We start from the raw sequence: 26,040 nt of genomic DNA on the forward strand, positions 1-26,040 counted from the left end.
CCAGCCACTCCAGTGTCTTGCTGATGAAACTTTCCCCATTAGGGTTCTCCAGATGATAACCTCTTTCAGGTCATCACAGAGTGCCTTTTTGTTTCTCTTATTCCAATTGAAACATTAGACAGCCAGTCCTCTCCTCTTGCATGAACCACAAGGGCTTCGACTAGGCTGAAAAAGCACTTACAGACTTCTCTTCCAAATGGGGCTTTCCACAAGCTCGCCAGCTTGTCTTGTTCCAGTCCCAGCTGCTGTTACTGGCTGTAATGCTGTAGAAGTGATCTCTGTCTCTGTCTCTTTCTTTCTCTTAGAGAGAAATCCTGTTTGTCTCTCTCCGCTTTCAAAACCACGTTACCCTCTTAGAACAGCTCTAGACAATATGCAGCTCCAACAAGCTCTTTCATCTGTTGCTTTTTGTAAACAACAATCCACTAGTGAAGTCTGTTGGGCACTCTCCAAGCTCTTTCAAAGACTGTTGGCCCCGATATGCAAAACTCCAGTATTTTAAATAAGATCTGTTTTAAAGTGTTTGTATGTGACCTACTCTAACAAACCTTTTCCCAATTTATCTCCCAAAAACATATCTATGTAGTCTGCCACATTATGCTGCAGTCTCCTCTCTGCAACAGTCTAGTTTCAGGAATTTCTACAGTAGGTCCACAAGGCTCTCAGCAGATCTGCCTCACTCTATTCCCTGGAACCCTTGCTCTGTACTTTTGCAGGATGCTAACAGAAGCTGTTGAAAAATACCTGCTGTAGAATTTTCTTCAACTGTACCCCTAAAAACCAAAGAAGGGAACTGCAGGGTCCTTTTGTATAAGGTTCATCTTTGGCCTTTGTGGGAGTGCCCACTGCCGGTTGTCCAAACTTTCTGAATGTCAGACAGGGGCGGTGAGCACACCTGGCTATGAAATTCTGACTATGTTCAACACTAGCAAGCAAAGACGATCTTCTTTCCTTTCCTCTCTGGTCCCTTTTGCTTCCGCAAATAAATCTGACCAAAGGTTTGACCTGTCTGCATGGCCTGGAGAGGTTATATCTCCAAAGGAAATTGGAGGAGTTGATGGGCAGCTCAGTAACTGCTGTGCCACTTCAGAAGCAAGAGGGTACTATTCAGCCCCTCATGCATGATCTGCCATTTAATAATAGCTGATCTTCCACCTCATTGTAAATTCCCTGTGCTGCCCCATAGCCCTTGATTCTGTTCATGCCTGTAATTAATTACTATCTACAGGAGACCCTAAGCAGAAACTTTAAACTCTCCCTTGTTCTGAGATTCTTCCCTGGAACTGATTTACATTCATCCAGCCAAAATCTATCTTCCTCTTTGGGAGTGCTTACACATTCTCCCATTCATTTCCTGCTCTGCTCTTCTTGGTCATGATGATCCCGCTTCCCTCCATCTAGCCTATACTAAGTAGAATAAAGAAACCGGCATTGGTGATGTGTGCTGAGATCTCCCGTCATTTGTAATGACTTCAATTGATGGAGGTGTCTCTTCTTCCCTCTAGAACCTGGTCCTATTGGAAATCTGTCTGCAGCAAATGTTACTGCTTCCAGTATATCCATCACCTGGTCTTTGTACAGTCTGAAACATGCAGCTACAGGCATAATTCTACTGTCTCTGAGGTCTTCTGACTTGGCTAGAGACGCAACAGTTCCGTTGAGTTCCAATATCACACAGTACACATTTGGGTAAGTCTGCATCCCCATCATATACCCCACCCCTTTCACCCGCACCCACGGGTGAATACATACCATGTGGGATTGCAGTGTGTATGGCCAGCAAAGCCCAGTTCAATGGAAATGATGGAGCAGTTGGAAAAGTGAAAGGCGGACAGGTAGACTTTGATAGCGTAATGTGTGCATGGTCTGTGTAAGATGATTCATGAGTGAGTTGAGCCTATGCTGTAATGCAACATACTGGAGCAATGGAATGAGCAGATCTGATGCACTCGTCTCCTTTGCTCACTCGGTCTTTTGTTCCTCTGAGCTCCTCGTCGGCAAACACAATCTTTCATGAGCAGTTAAGTGCGCCTCACCTTTGGTCTGTCACAGTTGGAGAGTTGGGGTAGAACTTGGATTCTGCAGGTACTTCAGTGCCAGAGTTCTCGTTGCTGCCGAGCAGCCTTTGATAGAAAATCTGCAGCAAACATCATGTTAGCAGTAGTGTAACCATGAACATCTATGGAGTTTAGAAGAATGAGGGGTGATCTTGAAAAATGGACGATCCTAAGGGGGCTTGACAGGAAGACGCTGAGATACTTTTACTGGTCTTGAATAAGGGAACACGATTACAGAGCATTGAGGGTGGTCATTAAAATCACTAATTTAATCTCACAAAAGATAAGGAGACTATTATTGCACAGGGTAATGCAGACTGGATCATGAGAAACATTTAAAGGAGAGGTAGATTAATTTTTGAAAGATTAGGCAGTAATGGGGGCTATGGAGATGTGGCACCGAAAATGCGATGAGCCCTGGGGTAGATCAGCCATGATCATATATGATAAGGTGGGACAGGCTTAAGGGGTGCAAAAATGCTGGAGAAACTCAGCAGGTCACACAGCTTCCACAGCAAGTCAAAAGCAACAGGCTTTGCTCAAAATTGTCCTGACAATGTATATGACAGCCACAGATAGGGTCAATTATTTTTCCTGGAGAGAAATATCAAATTCTAGGGGGCATGGCTGTCAGGTAACAGGGAGAAAAAAAATATTCATGAGGCAAATTTTCTTTCCCTTAGAGAATAGCAGGTGGTTGGAATACACAGACAGGGAGATGGTGGGGGCAGATAGAATGCAAGAGGCATTTAGGTAGATACAAGAATGTGAAGACAGCTGCTTAGTTCAGTGTGGACTGGAATGGCCAAGATGGCCTGTTTGCATGCTGTAATTGTTATATAAAGTTTAGAAGTAACATGAGGGGGAACCTCTTTACTCAGAGAGTGGTGGCTGTGCGGAATGAGCTTCCGGGAGAAGTAGTGGCAGCAGTGTCCATGGACGGGAGGGGAATGGAGGATTATGGTGACGGTGCAGGTAGGTGGGACTAGAGGAAAGTACTTAGTTTGATGTGCACTAGAAGGGCCAAAATGGCCTGTTTATATGGTTATATAAGATAAGTCTAACTTGGCATCATGAGTGACACAGACATGGTGGGCCACAAGGGCCATTTCTCTCAGTTTTAGATCCTATTTTGTATGCTGCTTTTCTTGTGTTTTTGTCCAGTCCTAATTCGGCATTCTGGCCAACAAGCACACATTAACACTAATCAAGAATGGAGAATTGTAATAGAGAAACTAAGCTTCTAAGAACATGTAATAGGTACTTTTTTTCTCTCCTCCTTGTCTGCATACAGTGACCTTTCTCCAGGAAATCTTTATACAGTGGAAGCTGTTCCACAGATGGGCCTCAAAGATCAGGAAGACCCTTGGAGAGGTATAACAGCACAATCCCTTCTTGTGTGGACACGTAAGTGTTTTCAGACACATTCTGCCTGGATACCTATCTAATTGCAGCTAAAGATTTTGAAGAGCCACCGTGGCTTGGTCCAAGAGCAGAATAAATACCTTGAAATCCTTCAGGTTGCCTGATCCCAAAATGGTGCATGCGCTCACCTCCTGGCATTATAAAACCTTAATGGTTCCCCATGTGAGAAATTTTGTAAATGCTCCATTTGATAAGATCCTGCCTATTCTTCACTCCCAATATTTACCTTCCAGTCAACTATTTATACTTGTGGTCCCACCCCAAAAAGAAGGACATGTCCACGTCAATCACAGTCAGTCACTATATGGCCTTGCTTTTGGACGTTTGCAAGTGGACCCAGGCCACGCAGCTCCAGCGTGACCACTTTGAGTACCCATATTTTTTCCGGCTGGGAAATTCACAACACAGAGGGAAACCTTCGACAGTGCTGGTCTGAACTACCCAATTCAACCAGAGCATTGAAAACAAGTGCTGTAGCCCTACTGCTCCAAGTACAAAGCCAAGAACCTTGAGACAGTGAGTTCCAGGCTCCCACTGTGTTCTGGATGAAAAGGTGTTCCTCTCCTCTGCTAAGGGAAATAGGATGTTTCTGCTCACTTTGTCCAGGTGTCATTATTCTTCAAATGTCAATTTACTTTCCGCTCTGCCTCCTATGTGCTGAAGTAAACAACCCTGCCAGATCCAATCTTTTTGATTGGCGATATATTTTCATCCCCAGTAAATCCTCTTCAGTTTTTTCTGCCCTCTTTCTTGTATTTCTTATATAGCCTTGACTATGAAAGTAAAACAGATCACTCTTTTTCCTTATTGGCCTGTCCTGTGAGCTTAATTGATCTGCAGACAGACACCTCCCTGAACATTATCCCTCCACACCAGTCAAAATCATCCCATTTATTATGTATTCACTTGTTGGATATCCCAAATGCATTACATCATATTTTTTCTGAATCAAATTGCAGTTGCCAATTTTATATTCTGCTGATCATCCAATTGGATCTTCTCGTGGTCCAGATCAATGTCAGTCACATGATCAATGCTTGTATCACCCGATAAACTTTAGCATGGCCTCAGTGATTCATGTTTATTACAAAAGCAGGTGGCCAAATACTGACCTTTGAAGCCTCAAGAGTAAAGCAATTGCAAAACATCTAGGCCAGTGACTCTCAACCTTTTTCTTTCCATTCACATCCCACTTTAAGTAATCCTCGTGCCATCGGTGCTCTGTGATCAGTAAGGAATTGCTTAAGGTGGGATGTGGGTGGGAAGGGAAGGTTGAGAATCAATGCTCTAGACTCAATTGTTACTGAAATATTTTGCTGGAGAAAAGTTGTCGTTGGCTCATTTCCTTTGGAGTTATGAAACTGTGCACATAACGAGTACAATTAAAGCATTGGTTCTCAACCTTTTTCTTTCCACTCACGTAACACTTTAAGTTTTCCCTAGGCCATCGGTGCTCTGTGATTATTAAGGTGGTGTGTAGGTGGAAAGGAAAAGGTTGAAAACCACTGTTTTAATCGTCCCTAATCGATTCATTATGGGCATGGTTTTATAACTCCAAAGGAAATTAACCAATGACAATTTTTCTCAAGTAAAATATTTCATTAACAATTGGGTCTAGAGCAGTGATTCTTAACCTTCCCTTCCAACTCACAAACCACCTTAAGCAATCCCTTACTAACCACAGAGCACCGATGGCATAGGGATTACTTAGAGTGGGATGTGAGTGGAAAGAGAAAGGTTAAGAACCACTGATCTAGGCTCAGGGGTGAAACATGGACATTGGATGCTGTGTGACCTACTGGGTTCTACTACAGCGCCTAGTGTACTGTTCCAGTATTCCAGCATCTGCAGACTCCTTGTTTATCATCATTACCTGTTGCTTTGTGTTGTTGAACAAGCTTTGGGTGTCTAATTTGCAACTCTCTTTGGTTAATTTTATTATCAACTGGCTGTACAACTCAACAAAATCGCATTTCTGCAGACTACGGTGCACAAAGCACAGTACATAATTTTTAGACGTACAGCACGGTAAAAGATCCACGCCAAAATATACCAATTTACCTACAATTCCTGTACAATTTTGGTGGAAGGAAACCAGAGCACCCAGAAGAGGTTAATGGGGAATAAATTGGGCAGCATGGACTTATGGGCTGAAATGGCCTGTTACCATGCTGTATGTCTAAATTTAAATTTAAACCCAGGCACAAGGAGAACGTACAAGCTCTTTACAGACAGTGCTGGATTCAAACCCATGTCACTTGAGCTGTAAACAGTGTTGCACTAACCATGTATAATAATCACCTACAGAATATTGTTATGAGCCCAGAGGACTCTTGCCTCAGGGTTTTCCAGATGAGAACCTCTTTCTTTCAGGTCACCACAGAGTGCCTTTTTTTTTCTCTTATTCCAAGTGAAACATGAGACAGTCAGTCCTCTCTTCTTGCATGAACCACAAGGGCTTTGACCAGGCTTGCCAGCTTGTCCTTTTTCAGGCTGTAACATTATCAAGTAATCTCTGTATCTCTCTCTGTCTTTCTCTCCCTCAGAGATAAAGCCTGTTTGGCCCTCTCTGCTTACAAAACCACTTGACCCTCTTAGAACAGCAAGGTCTCTTCCAGACAGCAGCAGCTCCGACATGCTCTTTCATCTGTTGTCTTTGGTAAACAACAATCCATTAGCGGTCTTTTGAGCGCTCTTCAAAAGCTCTTGCAGAAGCTCTGGAACCGATACATCTACCATGGCAGAGCTCAGTATTTTAAATAAGATCTGTTTTAAAATGTTTGTATGTAACCTACTCTAACAAACCTTTCCCAATTTATCTCCCAAAAATATATCTATATACTCTGTCACTATATGCATAGAGATTCAAATTAAAATAAATATATATAAATTTTTGGGGATTATATACTCTGTTACAAGGTCTGGGCATTCTCTCTCTCTCTCAACCCATTTCCCTCTCCGTTCAGAGCTGGCCTCTGCCCCAATCACTTCCTATTTTTTTCTCTTCTGCTCTCCCACACATATACACCTATGACCTCTTGCCTGTGCTCCTCCCCTGCCCCTCTCCCCACACATATACACCTACAACCTCTTGCCTGTGCTCCTCAACTGCCCCTCTCCCCATCATTTTATGCAGTCACCTACCTATTTTTTGCTCGTGCTCAAGTTTGAAACATTGGTTATGTGTCTGCTCTATGCAGAATGCTATGTGACCTGCGGAGCTTCTCCAGCACTTTTGTGTATTAAAAGTTAAAGTTGTCTTGTTAAAGTTCCATATCGAACCAACTTTCTTACTCCCTCCTCCCCTTTCTGAATAATGTGCAATATGGGTGTCCACATCTCTGAGGATCTGGCCTGGAGCCTCCATTTTGACACAATCACAAAGAAGGCTCACCAGCGGCGATACTTTGTGAGATGCTTGAGGTGATTCAGTCTGTCAGTCTCTATAAAATTTCAACAAGTGGAAAGCATTCTGGCTGGTTGCATCACTGTCTGGTACAGAGGCACTAATGTCCAGGACCTGAAAAAACTCCAGAGGGTTCTTAACTCTACCTGCGACATCACAGACACCAGACTTCATTCCATAGTGGACGTCTACATGAGGTGGTACCTTAAGAGAGCAGTCTCTATTCTCAAGACCCCCCACCACCCAGGCAATGACCTTTTCTCTCTGCTACCATCAGGAAAAAGATACAGGAGCCTGAAGACAAGCACTTAGTGGCACAAGGGCATCTTCTTCCCCACTGCTATCAGATTCCTGAGCCAATGACACTGCATTAAGTTGACTTTTTGTGCACTATTTTTATTTAATTTTACAAAGAGATTTATATGAATGTTTGCACTGTGATACTGCCGCAAAACCACGAATTTCGTGTCTTGTTCATGACAATAAATCCTGATTCTGATAGACTCCAATAATCTAGCACATACATTGAGTTTGGTGCTGCCAGTTTAACAAATTTTCCAGTTATTGAATAGTATTGTTATTAGTATCCCAGCACGTTTTCAATTATAATTCAAAGATGTTTCAACAAAATTATAAAACATTTCCTGGCGATGAGGATAACTTTAAAAGGAGCTTGGGAAATGAGATCCTGGTTGGCTGAAAGATGGTGCAGAAGTCAAAGCCCTTGTGCGTGATGGAAGGTGTGAAACACCAACGTCAGTGTGTCCACAATTTGCTGCATTACCATGCTATATTGAGACCTTATTGGCCTTTGGTCCCTCTGCACACTCCCAACATAGGATTATTCCACCCCCCCCCCCCCCATCAGACCCGATGTTGATCTCACTCCTCATTCTGCCAAGCCCAAGATCAGACCTTGACTTCCTCTGCAATAATTCTCTAATCCTTCAATCATCTTGATCCTCTGAAGCCCATCAAAGATTTCCATTCCTGTCTCCCTCCCCTCTGGAACTACCATGTCCCCATCCAACCACAAAGCGAAACCCAAACCAATTTCAATTGATTGATCCCAACTTGAAGTGTCCGCAGTCCCTTTGCTTCCACAGATGCTGCCTGACTCATTGAGTTCTTCCAGTAATTTATCTTTTGCTCCAGATTCCAGCATCTGCAATCTCTTGTGTCTCCAAATTCTCCTGAGGCCCACAGCGGGAGCATTAATTTCCATCATCCAATCTCTTGATCACTTGCACCTCATTCTCCTGTTGCCAATTCTTTTCCAATGGCCAAGGAGGAAGTCATTTGCCCATCGGGTTGATACTACATTGCTAACTCATTCCCAACTCTCCTTGTTCTCCAAAATTATCCTGTGTTCCACATAATATAATGCTACATTTGTGATGAAAATTACCCAACTTCCTCAACAATCTTTAGTGAAATTTCCCTCTTGATCTCAAGCCATCATTCCCATTAAAACATTCCACCCAACCCACTTATTTATCTTGGTGACCCAATATCAGTCCCAGTCTTTGGCTTTAATGTGATAGCCCCATGAAACTGTACCCAGCACATAAAATGTCAAGCATCCAGTGATTGAGATCTTTGGTGGAGACATAGCTTTTTGTTATAAGTGATGTGTCACCATAGCTACCGGTGATGGCCAATAGACAACAGCAACAAAAGCTCTTTATGTGATTCTCCCTCAGGACCTCTCCCTCCTCAGAATCTTGTCCTAGCTGGGGTTACAGCAATGACAGCAAAACTCCACTGGAACAACCCCCCAACTGGCTCCAGCGATGGTTATATCCTGAATATTACAACCAGCCATAATGTGAAGAGCCGCTACCTTCCCAATGGAAAATTAAACATGTACACTCTCCGCGACCTGGACGTGGGACGAAGGTACAAGCTGGCACTAATGAGGGTTATGAACATGGAGAGGGAGAAGCTGGTCAGTGATCCAGCCCACCTGACATTCAGCACAGGTTTGTATACGCAGCAGAATACCAGGTCACTGGGTAAATGAAGGATGGACAGGCAAGGATAGTGGCCAGAGAGGTGGGAATGAAGAGATGGTACATTTTGGGAAGTGGAGTGGATGGAGAGAATGTGGATCTGGAATGGAATACAATGAAGAGGGAATATGGATCCTGAGAGGAGAAATTAAGAATGAGAGGCATGGGTTATGGATGGGATTGATAAAAACTGGGGCCAGATCAGGGTGCTGTGAAATGGGCAGAGAACAGGTAGACATGGTAGAGGATAAGGAAAGGGAATGGAATTTGCATATGGACAGAGGGTCACCAGAGTGAGGGATAAGAACTGCTGTACAAGTTGATAACCAGGGCACATTTGGAATATCCTGCACAATTCTAGTCATCTTGCTACAGGAAGGATTCAACTGGAAAGGGTACAAGATAGCTCCATCGTTTTTATATACTGGTAAAGAATGCATTGAGGGACTTGAATTATAACAAGAAGCTGGATAAGCTTGGACATTAATTTCCTGGCGTGTTATAATGAGGGGTTTCGATATAGTCTTATCACGAGTATAGAAGAGTATAGGGTGAGAGGGCATGGATTTTAGGTAAAGGGAAAGATTAGAAAGGACCTGGGGAGCAGCATTTCCACCTTGGTGAAAATGCACATATGGAAGGATCTTCCAGATGAAGTCAGAGACAAATAGATATCCAACATTTGAAAGACATTTGGACAGGGAACAATGGCACAAAAGTGCTGGAGGAGCCTTTAATGGATCCTGCAGCATCCAAGGAAAGCAATAGGCAATCGACATTTTGGGCCACAAAATTAAGTGTGGGGGTGGGGAGGAAGGGAAGTGGGAGGAGCACAGATTAGCAGTTAAGAGTTTACAGGAGAGGCTCTTACAGAATCACTTCAAAGTAAGGAGGAAAACTTTTTATTTGGGCAGGTATGTGGATAGGAAAGGGTGGGATAAGTAGGGGACAGATGGTGAGACAGAAGGCACCTTGACTCTGACTTTGTGGATCTATGATAGAAGCCAACATTGAGATGAGGGAGGGAACTGGTGTAAGCTCACATACAAACCTGAGATAACAAGACATGGTAAGGAAGGGTGGACTGAAGGATTTTTGTCCATAGAAGGGAGGCTATTGAAGTATGCAATGGGAAGGCAGTCTGGAGAATGGTGGACAAAGAGTGGGAAGTTGCCCAAGGTTGAATCTGAACATGGATTCTGTCTATGTGGAATTTGCATGTTCTTTCCATAATTACCTGGGATTCTTCCAGATTCCTTCCACACCCCCAGTCATGCTGGCATGTTAATTGGTTGCTGAAACTTACCATGTCTGTAGCTGGGAGACAGGGGTTGGTGTGAAGAGGTTTCAGGGGAATAAGTAGGGGGAATCTGGCATAGACTAGGCAAACAAAATAGCCTTTATCTGATGTAAGGAAATATGAGAAAATTGGGATAGGAATTGGGCAAGGCAAAAGTGGTGAGAGGATGCTGAACATTAATGGCATGGTGGGAGACCTGGTGAAGCTACTGGCATGCAGCACCAGTCGCCTGGATCCATTCCTGACCTCCAGCGCTGTCTGTGTGGAGTGTGCACATTCTCCCTGTGACCTTCCTCCAGGTGCTCTGGTTTCCTCCCCATCCCAAAAGTCAGTGTGTCAGGGAGGATAAAGTGGATTCAGTGCAAATGAGTGCTTGGAAGTCTGGATGGTCCCAATGGGCTGAATAGCCTGCTTCCATGGTGTCCCTGATAAAGATGCTAAAGAGGATATACAGTGGGGAAAAGGTGACGAGTTGTTGGAAAGAGATGTAATTTTTTTTAAAAAGCTAACAGAGAAGGTATAGACGAAAGGGTGGGTGGAATGGTACTGTCACATGGAGAGTTATCACTGGCCATAAAACAGAGGATGCTAATGCTAGAGATACTCATCAATTCAGACAGAATCTGTGGAGACAGAAGCACAGATGATGCTTCAAGCTGATGATTTCTGAGCAGAACTGGGAAAAAGATAACTACTGTATGTACTTGAGTAAAATTCAAACTCGTGTAAAAATCTACCCCAAACCCCTAACATTTTTGGTCCAAAAAATCACCTTTTTTTTCCCAGTATATCCCATGAAAAAGTCAACCTGCTGCCTATTTTTGGTCCTGACTGCCCGCCCATCTGAGCTCCTGACACCCTGACTGGGAACCCTTGCCTTGACCACCCAGCCATGTGAGCTCCCGATGCCCTGATCACAAATCCTCAGCACAGCTGCCCGCCCATCTGAGCTCCCGACGCCCTGACTGGGAATCCTCACCTTGGCCACCCAGCCATCTGAGCTCACAATGCCCTGACCGCAAACCCTCTGCTCAGCTGCCCGCCCATCTGAGCTCCCAACGCCCTGACTGGTAACTCTCACCTTGGCCACCTAGCCATCTGAGCCTCCCAATGCCTTGACTGCAGATCTTTGCCCGGCCGCCTGCCCTTCCAAGCTCCTGATGCTCCAACCATCGAACCTTGCCCTGGTTACTCACCCATCCAGTTGAAATCCTGACAAGCCAACTGCGGATCCTTGCCGTGGCTGCCTGCCTGCCCAGCCGAATTCCCGACAACCCAACTGCAGATCCTTGCCCCGGTGGATCGCCCACCAGAGGACCTGATGCCTCAACTGCCCGCCCACCGAAGGTCCTGACACCCTGATAGTGAATCGTCCCCTCAGCCACCCACGTATCCGAGCTCCTGATGCCCCTGAACACTGATTCGGTCCCAGCTTCGGTCCTGGCTTCTCCACCATTGTGCCTTTACTTTTTATTCACCAGGAGTGTTGCATAAATAAGGCTAAAATAATTACTGAGGACCGTTTCCATCCAGCACACACTATCTTTGACCCACTACCATCAGGGAGGGGTATAGGAACATCAAAACCATGGCTGCCCAGCTGGGAAATAGCATCTTCCTGCAGTTTGCGAGATTGATTGACAGTATCCTGTCAAAAGAAATGAGTAAATTATTCCAAAATATTTACATTTTTTAATATATATGTTATTTTTTTATGTGCTGTGTATTGCACGTGCATGTGTGTGGACCATGGTGGACCACTCTTTTGTCTGGATCTCTATGTACATGAACTTGAACAATGGCACTAATAATCACCTTGTACCCTTTAATAGTGGGAAGTCACAGAGGTGCGAGCCGAAGGGAAGGGCAAGGGAATGGCAAGATCAACACCGAGCCAGTTGATGCAGGAGTGAAAAATAACCTGCTGTACATCACGGCACAGCCTGATGAGGAAGAGGAAATCAGCAATGTGAGCTACAAAGACAATTCACCGGTCATAAGGCAGGTGCAGCGCCTAATTATTTGAAAATAACCTCTTTAATCCCCTTGCCTCCTGTGTCATGCACTTGATTAAAGAGTCGTCCAAAGTCCAGGACACATCAAGGTCATAAAGAGCAGGATCAAAAGTCTGGCAGCGAAGTGAAACTTCCCTCGGTTTTACTCAGTAACTAACCATATAACCATATAACCACTTACAGGACAGAACAGGCCAGTTCGGCCCTACTATTCCATGCCGTAGCAAATCCACACCCTCCTAGTCCCACTGACCAGCACCCGGTCCATACCCCTCTAGTCCCCTCCTATCCATGTAACGATCCAGTCTTTCCTTAAATGTAACCAATGATCCCGCCTCGACCACGTCTGCCGGAAGCTCATTCCACATCCCCACCACCCTCTGCGTAAAGAAATTTCCTCTCCTGTTCCCCTTATAATTTTCCCCCTTCAATCTTAAACCATGTCCTCTAGTTTGAATCTCCCCCTTTCTTAATTGAAAAAGCCTATCCACATTTACTCTGTCTGTCCCTTTTAAAATCTTAAACACCTCTATCAAGTCCCCTCTCAATTTTCTACGCTCCAAAGAAAAATGTCCCAGTCTGCACAACCTTTCCCTGTAACTCAGACCCTGAAATCCTGTCAACATTCTCATGAACCTTCTCTGCACTCTCTCTATTTTGTTTATATCTTTCCTATAATTTGGTGACCCATGTATACCTGTCATTCACGTGATTGCAACTTAACATGTCAGAGTTAACACGTCACAATTAAGACTTGGAGACGTGATGCTTTCTCATCTTTTGCTTCTATCAGACTAACCTGGCTACTGACACTCAGGGTTAGATATGGAAGGGTGACACATCATGATGTTCAGCAGAGGGCAGGCTTTTGCCCAACACTCTTCTCCCCGATGCAGTAAATGCTGACTGGGCCCCTTCGAACTAATAAGATTACATCAGGCTCAGGACTACACGAGAATTAGAATACATCTCACAAATAATTATAATTATAAAAGGGAAAGTATTTAATAATAATCAGGGCACATAGTCCTTAAAGTGTTCAGGTGGTCTTCTTTCTCTTCTGGACTGCCTCGGCAAGGTTTACTATGCTGGTCTTTGCTCGGGATCCATAGAGAGTCGGGTCGGCGGCAACTGCCCACCTTCGTTGCCCTCCTAGCTGCGTGTCTCAGTTACTGGGCTCCTCAGCTCCATGACCGTTTTTTCTCCTCCGCTCTGCCTGGATGATCAGGGCAGGCCACGGCAGGACATGAGGCAGTTCATGGTCCTTGGTGCCAGTCAATGCTCGTAACTGGTCAATGTGTCACTTCCACAATCTGAACAGAGTATGAGCAGGGGCTCAATTTTTGTAAGATTACTCCTACAACCCATGGGTCTTTGTATTGTCAATAATCGTGCACCAGAACTCCCTTGCCAACTTCCAATGTTCCAGGTGAGGTCTGTGGCGATGCTGTTTTTTTTTTGCAATCTGAGACCCAAATCTGGATGAACTGGACAACCTGGTCTGCAGGTTGCAGAAACATTAGTTCTACTGAAGTGCATTTTGTGGTAGAATGCAGCGTGTTCTGTTCCCCAACCGGAAATCTATGATTTTGTGTGTCCAGAAGACATTTATGTTTTCATTGCTTTTTTGATTGTTTGAACAAAATGTTCTGCCTCCCCATTAGTACTTGGGTGATAGGGTTCGGACAAAATATGTCTGATATTGTTGTCGTGCATAAATTTTTAAGAATGACCTGATGTAATGGCTGCAGCTGTTGTGGACCTGGGAGAGCAGGGAGCAGAGACAAGCACTGGTCTGCACCGTCCTACCACCTGCTCCAAATGCTGACGGCTCCATACAGGCTTTACAGGGCACAGGGCACCAGAAATGGAAAGGAGACACACTGCTGACAAAGAGAAGCGTGAAAGACAGGAAAAGTGACCAGAGCAGTGGACCGATGAGGGGTTCGGCAGCTGAAGGACCAACACAAGCTGTTGGTGACTTACAGTCGGACTCACATGGGCTGCTGGCTGCTGGCGACGAGGTCAAAGGACCCCCCCCCCCAACCCCACAGACTGTGGGGCTGCTGGAGATGGGCTCATCGGAACCAGGAATTGGAACGGGGATTCGAGAGGGTGTTGAGGGTGTTACCAAAAGGCCTTGGGTGCTGATCGTATCAAGGCTACATCTGAAGTTTAGGTGGCCGATGGATTGAGTTCTACTGCTGCAGAGGCTGCAGGAGTGCTTGGAGGTGATTCCATGACACTCAGGAGGCCCTTTCATACTGCCGTATAAAATGGGTTAACCGGGAAATTTGCCCAGTTTGCATCCCAGTTACATGGCAGTTAGAAAGGGTCTGACCCAGTCAACCTGATCAGATTCCAACCGATACCCTGACCTACATCGGAGATAGTCAGGGAACCCAGTTAAACTTACCTAGATCAAGTACACGTAAATGAAAATGGCCGACCCGGTTATTCTGGTGACATCAGCCCTTGCGTACATGCGTCACTGGGCACCCAACATCTGAACATCCGGCAGTTCTTCCGGCGAGTATGTGATGTGTCATTGCGGGGGAAAGATCCCCCTTAAATCACCAGGTTGGTGATTTAATGGGTCGAACCCCCTACAATTTAAAAGGTGCTTCCAGCACCTCTGCCCCAGTAATCGCACCCGGGTCCCAGGAGGGCCACCCAGGTGCTGCAGTTTGAAAGAGGCTAAGGTCTCTGAAAGGACTCTCTTTTGCTTCTCTTCCTCCTGTTGTTAGGGGCACCAGGCCATGCTTATGGTGATTCTTTGCCTTGCGGCAGGCAACAGTTTTTTTTATTATAATTTTTTTATTTTTCACACTGTGAACCATATCAACCAAAATATGTACAAACGTATCTCATTAAATTTACACAGTGGTCTTTTCTCCCCTTTTCCCCCCACCCCTTCCCTCCCTCCCCTTCACCCACCCCCCTATAATACACATAGATATTCAACTTATACAATACAATAAAACCATAAAACAATATTTTCACACAAAGGAAAACAAACAAGAAAAATGCGTCATCTATTTATTACACACTGAATCCAGTCGTTTTGTCTTCTTATCATTTTCATTCTCATTTTTAGGAATGGAGGTCGTAGGCAAGCTCTCTGATATGTTCCATGTATGGTTCCCAAATTTGTTCAAACATTGTGACATTATTTTTTAAATTATATGTTATTTTTTCCAATGGAATACATTTATTCATTTCACAGCAGACAACAGTTGAAGTACAGTATATTTTTAATGTATTATTATGTGACAGAAAAGGGACTTTGAACCTGGACTTTCTGAATTTCCCCAACATTTGGGCATTGCTCTTGACCCCAGCATCTGCGGACATTCTTGTCTAACTCATTAATAAATCATATTATATTTAATTTTCAGATACTCAGAAATGTTGGATGGAAGAGGAAGAATCAGTGCCACATTTGCCAATCTACAGCCCAAACCCATAACCCACCGTGCATGTAGGTAGCTGAACGCAATCAACTTGCAGGGTACTGTTCATTTCAATATTTTAGGCTTCGATCCTTGATACAGGAGCTTGTATTCAATTGCATTCAAGGTGCTTCATTGAGGCTTAAACAAGAACAAAGATAAGAGGATGAGAAGAGAGGGACTGTCAGATTGATTGTAAGGGATTTTGGATTGGGGACTGACTGTCATCTTGGTATCTTCTTATAAACATAGAAAAATAGGTGCAGGAGTAGGCCATTTGGCTCTTCAAGCCTACACCACCATTCAATATGATCATGACTAATCAGTACCCGGTTCCTGCCTTCTCCCCATATCCCTTGATCCCCTTAGCCACAAGGGCCAAATCTAACCTACTCTTAAATATTGACAAGAAACCAGCCTCAACTACTTTCTGTGGCAAAGAATTCCACAGATCCACCATCCTCTGAGAGAAGAAATCTTTCCTCATCTCAGTCCTAAAAAAACTTTCCCCTTATTCTTAAACTGTGACCCCTGGTTCTGGTTTTTCCCAGTATTGGAAACAACCTTTCTGCATCTAGTCTGTCTAAACTAAATTAAACTAGAATTTTATATGTTTCTATAAGATCCCCCATCAATCTTCTAAATTCCAGAGAATACAAGCCTAGTCTATCCAACCTTTCTTCATATGCAAGTCCTTCCATCCGTGGTATCAGTCTAGTGAACCATCTCTGCACCCTCTCCATGGTGAGGATGTCCTTCCTCAGATAAGGAGACCAAAACTGCAAGCAGTACTGTAGATGTGGTCTCACCAAGGCCCTGTACAGCTGTAGCAGGATCTCCCTACTCCTGGACTCAAATCCACTTGCTATGGATGCCAACAAGCATTTGCCTGCTGCACCTGCACACCCACTTTCTTATTGTGGTGATATACCACTAGCCGACTGCAGGTGGTGATCTGTGTTTACCTGCAGGAAGAGCACTGGAGGACAGGACAACACCTGGCCGACTGTCAATCAACTGACCTAAATGGAGAACAAGCTAACTGCAGTAGGGACTTTAACTGTTTTGTGTCTGCTTTCTGTACGACAGCACACCACACTTATCCGATTCCAAAAACCATTGCAATGTCACAAAGGGACACATGAGAGACTGAAGATGCAAGAATCTGGAGCAAAAAGTGATCTGTTAGAGATCTCTCCTAATAGCTCTCACAATACTGCCTTTTTTTTAATCAGATCCCACTACTGGCAACTTTTGTTTACACTTATCCCCTCCCCCCATGAAGTGCCAGTTAATGAAGAAGTCGAAGGCTGTGTGGTTAACCAGGAATCATGGCTTTTATTAGCAGAAACTAGTGGTATAATAATGGGTGCAAACACAGTTATACCCAAGGGGAGTGTCTTTAGTGGTAGAGATAATACACATCCAATGTTAGTAAAGCAGACTAAACACAGCGAAAGACTGACAGCACGACATAGATTCACCACACCCCCATCCCCACCACCTAACCTCATTTATTCTTCCGACTCTCCCTATTTTCTGGCACCTGCCAATCAACTGCCTCTCTCTGCCATCCTTTACGTTCCCTGGCCATTGTTCAACCTCTCCCATTCTGTCCTCGTTATACTGGCTTGCTTCCTTCTGCACTCTCAGTCTTGATGAAGGGTTCCGACTCGAAATGCTGCCCATTACTTTTCTCCCACCAATCAAGTGGAAGTTCAAGTTTACTATAATTTTACATGACACATACAACCAGATGAAGCAGCGTTTCTCCCCACCAAGGTACATGCACAACACACAGCAGGTAATCATCACTTGTACATAAATTTCTAAAACAAAATAAATATGTTCGACTTGTAGATTTCCTCCAGTAAATTGGGTTTTGATCACTGAACTGTTAGATTAATTATTTACAAAATAGTGCAGTGAAATCCTTGCAGTCACTTTCAATTTTCCAATAAAATTTAGTGATTTCAAGATTTCGCTGGGCCAGTTTGTAAATAATAAAGGGGCAAAAAAAAATCACTTTTTCTAGAAGAACCTGTTCATCATCTCTGGCTGTGGAAGCACTACTCCGTCTTTGAATTGGTGTCAATGTTCGGAGTGAACTGTTTCCTCAACGAACTGATCACGCACGTACCCATTCATCAAGAGTCCGTCATCAGCCAATACGCCTCGACACCAGTTGTCATGATGCCAGGGAGGTTTATTTTTCTCTTCGGGTTTGGAGTTCAATTTATTTTTGTTTTCCCGAACAGCTCCTCGGCCTCCAATCCAATTGGAAAACCTGGAAGAATCTACTAATCGAATCAGTCTGGCCCTGGAGATCCAAGAGTCTGAGACCAACAGTAAGTCTGGTCAGAATTTGATGGGTAATTTAGGCACTACTTAACCTGGAGATTGGCATGCAGAGAGGATGGCAGCTTATTTAATAAGGACAACAGAACTAAATATTAAGGCTGTCGCAGAATATTCTTATGCATGACACAAAGTAGGCAAAACCAGTAAATTTCCAGATTGAATTATTGACTCGGCAATGGAAGAGTTACTGCGCCAGCTGATGCATAGCTAAGAATTTCTCATCCAGAGAAGGGAAGAACTTCAGTGTGTCCTCAGCCAGTGCTGGACCAGACTTATCACACAGAGCCTCAACACTAATAATTAATTGTATAAAGTTCTGAGAACTTTCACAAAGGCCAAAGGAGTTCTCTGACAAACTTTGGATCAGGCAATATGATCATAGAGGGAACGCATTCACTGTGGCACGGGTGGCGTCCAGGACGTCGAAAATGTGGGAGGAGAAAGCACAATAGAGAATACACGAGTGTGGGAGGGGTTGGCATCCAGGAGTGGAATATGTGCGCCCTCAGTGGTGTGGGCGGCAGTGAACTGATATCTAGGGATTGGACAGGTGGGGTGAGGGGAGGCTGGTATCTGGGGGGAGTGTGTGTGTGCCTTTGCAAAGCAGGAGCTGAAATCTGGGCGTGGGACACGCCTTGTGGGAGTGAGGGAGGGACTGGTATCTGGGACAGGCTGTGACAGAGGGGTAGAGATCTAGGAGTGGGAGAGTAGTGTGTGGTCAACCGGTGAGTTCTTATCTCAGGCTGGGAAGGAAGGTGCCAGGATAGAGTTGGCAGTCTGTTTCTCCACCTCCAACTCCAACTTCTCCATTTGCAGAAAACCATCAACAATGTTCCTCGAACCCGTGTAAACACGGAGGTACCTGTGTGACAGTGATGAAGTCGTATATGTGTGACTGTGAAACAGGATTCAAGGGGAAAAACTGTGAATTATGTAAGAGAAGATTACAAAATCCACTCGATTCTTTGTGCACTCTGTGGGTAAGATCTAACTGATACTAATCGAGAACCTACAAGAGACTGGTTCATAACTGATAGGTTTACGTTTTGTGGAAGGTTAGAATGCCATTGCTTGTTTAACAAGAAAGGTAGTTAAGACAAAGAGATTGTAACAACATCTGTGGGTTGTGACAGGGAATAAAGTTATTTTGCATCATTTTAATCTCAGAGTAAAAGTCATATAGCAGGAAACAGGCCCCCTTCAACCCACCTCGCCCCTGCCAAATATCAACCACTCATTCACACTGACCTGCATTATTCCCATTTTTCTTTATTCTCCCCACTTTTCCCCCTCAACTTTCCCCCCACCCCACACCCCCAGACACTTACACACTCAGGCAATTTACAGCAGTCAAGTACCCTGCGAACTCGCACAGCTTTGGGACGTGAGAAGAAATCAGAGGAAGCTCCCACGCGGTCACAACAAGAATGTGCAAACTCCACGCAGCCAGCACCCACGGTCAGGACTGAACCCAGGACTCTGATGTTGAGAATCAGAGGCCCTACCGTTCGTACCCATGGTTTGCCGTCATGCTGACAGGAGGATATAATATAGGAGGGTGTCATTAATCCCAGTGGGAGAAGAGTGCCACTCATTGAGATGAGGGTGAGGGGCTTGGCATCGATGGCACAAATTCCTATGACAATGAGATATTGATAGTAATGGAGGACTTTCAGCCTGGGGTGATGAAAACTGGATGGAACGAGTTTAACACTGCAATATGTTCTTAAAACTTCTAACTTTCTTTCAGTTTGCAAGAAATTGCCACATGCCTGCACACGTCTGTACTCTGAAACTAAATCTATCCCAGTGTGGGAAGACAGTGTCTTTCAATTTAAGTAAGTGCAGGCAAGTTTATATCTTTGGAATTCCTGTATTAATGAATTAAAACCCAAATGTTAAACTAAGTGTTTGCATAATCTTGTGGTTAGTTGAAGAAATCATGTTCAAGTTTATTATCATCTGGCTGTTTATATACATCCAGACGAAACAGCAAAGCACATCCACACACAGCACAAAATAATCACATATACATAATTTAAAATAAATAGATATAAATATCTTGCAATAATTTACTCAGAAACAGGATGCCATTCATCAATCTCACAGCCTGCTAAAAGAAACTATTTCCCTGCCTGGCAATCCTGATTTTGATGTTCCTGTACCTCCTTCTTGATAGTAGCAGGTCAAAGATACTGCCTGCTGGATGGAAAGGGTACTCAATAATTTTTTGCCATGTTGGAGGAGATAGATTTGCTGGATTGAGTCCTGAGATGAGATGATGGCTCCACAGGAAGACACTGGTTGAAACTAACTGGAGTTTAGATGTGCACGAGATGCAGAAGATTGTGTGTGGGATGCTCCTTGTGGGGTGTATGAACCAGGAGAAGGGATTAGTCCTCAATGACAGCAGTTCCGTGGCACTGACCTCCACCATAATTAACTGCTTTGAGCGTCTTGTAATGGAACGCATCAGAGCGCACCTTCCAGAGGCAGGGAGGGTGGTTGTTCCTGGTCCTCCTAAAATCCATAATCATCGTCTTTGTCTTGTCCACGTTGAGACTCAGGTTGTTATTCTCTCACCTCTTCTCTGTAGCGCAAGTCATCCTTGTTACTGATGAGGCCGACTGCTGTTGCGTCATCTACAAACTTGACAACACTATTGGAGCTTGATCTGGCCTCGCAGTCGTGGGTCAGTAGCGTGAACAGGAACAGCTGAGCACACAGCGCTGAGGTGCGCCGATGCTCACCGTGATCAGGCTTGACATTCTGTTGCTGACCCATTCTGTTTGTGAGGAAATCCAGAATCCAGTTACAGGGATAGCTTCTCTATCTAGCCTCTGAGAATGATCATATTAAATGCTGAGCTGAAGCCAATCAACAACAGCCTGGTGTGAGGCATTGTTCTCCAGGTGGGTCAAGGCAGAGCAGAGGGACAAGGCACAGCATCATCAGTGGAACTGTTTAGTCTGTAGGCAAATGAAATGGGTCTAGGGTCTCTGGGAGGTGCATTCCATCACAAGGAGCTCGAAGCATTTAATTAGGGTGGAGGACGGGTGTCATTGAGGCCTATTACTGTCATCCTTATTAATAAATTTCTCCTCTTTTCATTTTTAAATGACTAATCCCTTCTCCTGGTTCATACACTCCACAAGGAGCATCCCATACACAATCTTCTGCATCTCAGTGATGCATTCAGCACTCCGAGGAACTTTAATTCTGACCTCTCCTGGGCCCATCAGTGACTGCACTTCCTGAGAAGACTGAGGCGGGCAGTGCTACCAGGCACCATCTTGTCAACTGTCTACAAGAACTCTGTCGTGGCCAACTGCATCACAGTGTGGTACGGTTACTGTAGATCATTGGATTGGGGGTCAATCCACAGGATCCTAAGGGCGGCAGAGAGGCTGTCTCAGGTCTCCCCGTGGCTGGGGTCAAGGGAGGTATTCACAGGCATTTCCCCCCCCCAAATGAGTTATTGTGCCCCCCCCACCCGCGTCACTAGCATCACATGGTTTCATCTCCGTACAATATAAGCACACAAATTATCTGTTACGTTGGAGGGAGGGGGAAGTGTGAGGGTTGTGCATGGAGGAGATTCAGGGCAGGTTTGGCACCCACTCCCCCCCCCATTGAGTGAGTTTTCGAACATCAGTTTGTGCCCCCCCCCTCCCCCTGCAATGCTCCTGGATTAGACTTGTTCTGATGCTGACTCTGGGTCCCCCATGCCCCCATCGACGTGACCGTTGTATTAAAAGGGCTCACAAAATCATTGAGAACCCCTATGCAGCATCTTTCAGCTACTCCCATCAAGAAAGAGACACAGAGCCAGAACCACCAGGCTGAGAAACCGCTTCTTCCCACAGGCAGGGAGACCGCAGAATGACTGAATGAACCTTCTGAGGCTCTACTATTTATTAAATAATATTTAGTTATTTCTATATATGTATATACATACTGCATATGTACCATTTGTCTCTACGTGTGTTTATGTCAGTAATAGCACACAGAAATGCTGGAGGAATTCAGTCGGCCTCATGGGTAAAGATATAATACTGACGTTTTGGGCCTAAGTCTTTCCTCAACGTAGAAGGCCCGAAATCTCGCTAATATATCTTTTCCTTCTATGGGCGCTGCAAGACCGACTGAGATCCTCGTATTTCGCTTTGTGTGACACATTTGCATGGTTTTGCACCGAGGACCACCAGAGAGCGCTGTTTCATCAGGTGGCACTTGGTGAATTGGGTGATAGTAAACTTGTACTTGAGGAGACAGTGCAAATCTTCAGAGGGCTGTACAAGCTCCTTTATTAAGTATGTTCAAGGCTGAGATTGATGGATATTTTATTACTTAGTGAATCAGGGAATATAGAGTCAGTTAACTTGAGAATGCTTATTCATTAATGGAGCAGGTGGAGGGGAAACCCAGTAGACTGCAGTTGTTTGAATCTGGAGTAAAACCAATGCTGGAAGAACCTCAGGGGATCGTCCAGTTTACTTCTGCTGTTTACATCCAGTTGGATTAGACTTGATTTTTTTTGGTTTTAATATCCATGGGAGCTTAGGAAGTTCTTGTATTTCACTTTTAGGTACAGAAGAATTTATAAAGTTCACCAGGATACCTGCTACAAGGAGGTTTGTGAGCCTGTAATACACAGAACGCCCAGTGAGTATTCACTCATATAACATGGCACCCCATCAGTGGAGTTAAACTTGAATGGCTGCAGCCGCTGGGATAGTAGTGCAATGCACAAACGTGCAGTGGAAACTCAACAGGTCATGCAGCATCTCTTGAAAGTAAAGGGCCACGAATCTTTCAGCCTGACTGCTTTGTCAGGGTCTGAGCGAGAAAACAGGCAAGCACCTGGAAAAAAAATTGATGGGGGGAGCACAGGCCAAGAGATCACGAGTGGATAGGAGTGGGACGGGCAAAGAGAAGAGCTGAGAAGCGAGATGGGGGGGGGGGAATAGCTCTGAATGGAGAGGAAAGGGAAGGGGTGGAGAGCTGGAGGGACATGGAAAGAGAGAGAGACTTGGGGAGGAATTTTAATGGAAACTGGACAAGTTGACATTGATGTCTTCTGGATGGAGAGTACCCAGGTGGAATATTAGCTGTTATTCCTCCAATTTGCAGGTGGTCTTGGTTTGCCAGTGCATGAGATGATGGAGCGACATGCCGGTGTGGGAATGGTGTGTGGAATTAAAATGAGCAGCCACTGGGAGGTCTCTGTTATTGCAGAGCGAAGGTACACAACAACCTCCTAGTCTGCATCCAGTCTCTCTGATTATAGAGGAGGGCACAACGGGAGCCCTGCAGATCCATGAGTGACGAGTTGCTTCAATTGGAAGGACCATTTGGGGCTCCGAATGGTGGTGAGGGTGGACTTGTGGAAGCAAGCGTAACATTTCCTGCAGTCAATGGGTGTGATGGTGAGAACAAGTTCAAAGAATCTGATGTCCTGGACACGTATTATTAGTAAATTATATCCTTTATTAATATATGAGGAAATTCACAACAGGGATTACAACCCCCCCCCCTCCCCCCCCCCCACACACACACACACACACAGAAGTATAACACACAAATCATGTATATCGGACGCTGACAATCACAACTTCAATTGCGATGTGGGGGGGTTAAACAAACAATACCCAGCACCCCACTTTACAACAAGCAGGCACGGCGCACCGATTAACAAAGGAACACAAAGCAACTGCTATCCACGGCGAGTGAGACCTAGTTTCTCCCAGGTGTACACCACAATAGTCCCCACCCTTTACTGGCACACACCTTACAATTAGCTCTTCATCCTTGCCAATGGCTCAAAACCTGGAGTGGAGCTCAGAGATGGTCTCAAGGGGGAAAAGAGAGTGAACTATCCTGTATGCTGGGTTTTTAATCATGCAGCCAGCTAGGGGTCCGGCGCTGGTAGAACCAGGAGGCCTCGGATGAGGAGAATTGTAAGGTGTGTTTAGCTGTGGGTGGGTCTGACCTTGATTGACATGGTGAAACGACCTATGCTTGTCTCCTGCCTGGCTGGTCACATGACCTTCCATCAGCAAGTGCTTGGAAATTTCTTTGTTCTCACCAGTTTCCTGTCTGACCTGTTGGATCATCCTCCAGATACATAGAGGTAGGTTCCGAGGGGTTAATTAGTGGGAAGAGGTGAGTGGATTCTGGAGTCCCAGAGGGTGTGGTCTCTGCCGAAAGCAGAGAGGAGAGGGGAAGACATGTCTGGTGACGGAATTATAGTGTAGGTGGCAGAAATTATATTGGATGTGGAGAGTGACAGGTCTTTTCCAACCCCTCTGACCTTCCCCTGTCTGAGACAGAAAGGGCTCACCTTACCTTCAGCTCCTTCACACACACCTCGGCATAGGACATGATGCCATCATTTCCATTTCAAACCCGCAGAGAAGGGGAGTCCTGTTGAGGTGTAGTGCACTGACCTGTACCTTGCCGAGGCCAGACGACAGCACTCAAATACCTCCTCTTACAGAATCCCACCAAAAAATCATCAAGCCACCATCTCACACACCATCTCTGACTTCATCGCCTCCGGTCATCCCCGTCCCACAGCCACTGACCTCATTGTTTCCCAGCCACACCCTGCCCATTTCGATCACCTGCAAGCCCAATTGAACCAGTATACCCATTGTTTATGTTTGCACTTACTCCACCAGACTTACCTCTACTACATTTTGTCCCCTCTAGCCCAGTCTTTTCCTACCTACGTCCACAATATATCAGATGCCTAGTTTCCTGGGCGCAATCATCTCATTTTCGCTATGGATGTCCAGTCTCTTTTTACCTGCGTCCTCCATACTGAAGGTCGCAAACAACAGACCCAACCAGTCCCCCTCCACCACCACCACCACCTTCCTCCACCTGTCAGAACATGTTCTCACCTTCAATAACTCCTCTTTTGGCTCATCTCACTTTCTCTAAATCAAAGGATATGGCCATGGGTCCCAGCAATGCCTGCCCTTTTCTTGGCTATGTCGAGCGATGGTAAGGTAAGGCTCTTCGACTCTTCCTCCCCAACATCGACGACAACATTGTTGATGCCTCATGCACGCATGAGCTTTGCTGCTAATGTTCACCCTGACCTCAAATTCACTTGGTGCATGTCCAGCTATGCTCTTGTGGTCACAACGAAATAACCACACAATGCGTTTCCAGAGTGAATCAAACAGATTTACTTTTCATCACTCGTGCAACCTTTTAAAAGCCCGAATAACACGCTCCACACGCGCTGATGTCATCACGCACTGACATCACATGGCCAATTCAATGCCTCCTGAGAGATGTTGCACTGCCATAGAGCCACTACACCCCACCCCACCCCCTCCCAGAACCAGCAGAAAGCTCTGTCTGTTGTTTAGGCGGTCGACCTCTACGACGGACTGTTGGCTGCTCCAGTGTCCATGTGAGCTGATATGTAGTGGATCCCATAGGAAGTCACCGACCCTCTCTTAGCAACGGCCTGGTCCAGGGCACCGACGAGATGGTAATAACGAGTCGTGTCCAACTCAACTTTGCGAAGGTGAAATTGCGCTTCAGCCTGTTGGAACCACAGTTCAGGCTCAGCTGTTCAGAAAAGTGGCAGATTCACAGCAATGGCTGCAGAGTCCAAGTTTGTCCAAAAATACAGTTTTGGACTCGTCGGGGTCACCAGTTGTGGCCACTGGAATTGCAGTGGCGCGACGAAATAGCCACATAAGGCGTTTCTAGAGTGAATAAAATGGATTTACTCTTCATCACCCGCGCAACCTTCCAAAAGCCAGAATCACGCACTCGAAACATGCTGACGTCGTCACGTGCTGATGTCACATGGCCGGTTCAATGCCTCTTGGGAGTTGTAGTGCCACCAGAGTGCCGCTACACTCTCTCCTTTCTTGATCTCTCTGTCTCCATCTCAGGAGACAAACTCTTCAAGGATATTTACTGCAAACCTTCATGATGGAATGGTGGAGCAGACTTGATGGGCTGAATGGGCTGTTTCTTATGGT

General features: G+C 45.2%; 1 protein-coding gene across 1 annotated transcript in view; it reads left to right on the forward strand.

The window, feature by feature from the left end:
- sned1 (sushi, nidogen and EGF-like domains 1) overlaps positions 1–26,040 on the forward strand; it is a 179,010-nt gene that overhangs the window by 142,299 nt on the left and 10,671 nt on the right. The window contains exons 19-27 of the mRNA XM_069896336.1: positions 1,506–1,689; positions 3,352–3,464; positions 8,592–8,870; positions 12,033–12,201; positions 15,614–15,696; positions 17,926–18,015; positions 18,845–18,961; positions 19,779–19,866; positions 22,617–22,693. Of these exons, the coding sequence (XP_069752437.1) occupies positions 1,506–1,689; positions 3,352–3,464; positions 8,592–8,870; positions 12,033–12,201; positions 15,614–15,696; positions 17,926–18,015; positions 18,845–18,961; positions 19,779–19,866; positions 22,617–22,693 (1,200 nt within the window). The remainder of the gene's footprint in view (positions 1–1,505; positions 1,690–3,351; positions 3,465–8,591; positions 8,871–12,032; positions 12,202–15,613; positions 15,697–17,925; positions 18,016–18,844; positions 18,962–19,778; positions 19,867–22,616; positions 22,694–26,040) is intronic.

The sequence above is a fragment of the Narcine bancroftii genome, chromosome 9 (assembly GCF_036971445.1).
Source record: "Narcine bancroftii isolate sNarBan1 chromosome 9, sNarBan1.hap1, whole genome shotgun sequence".
Taxonomy (NCBI): Eukaryota; Metazoa; Chordata; class Chondrichthyes; order Torpediniformes; family Narcinidae; genus Narcine; species Narcine bancroftii.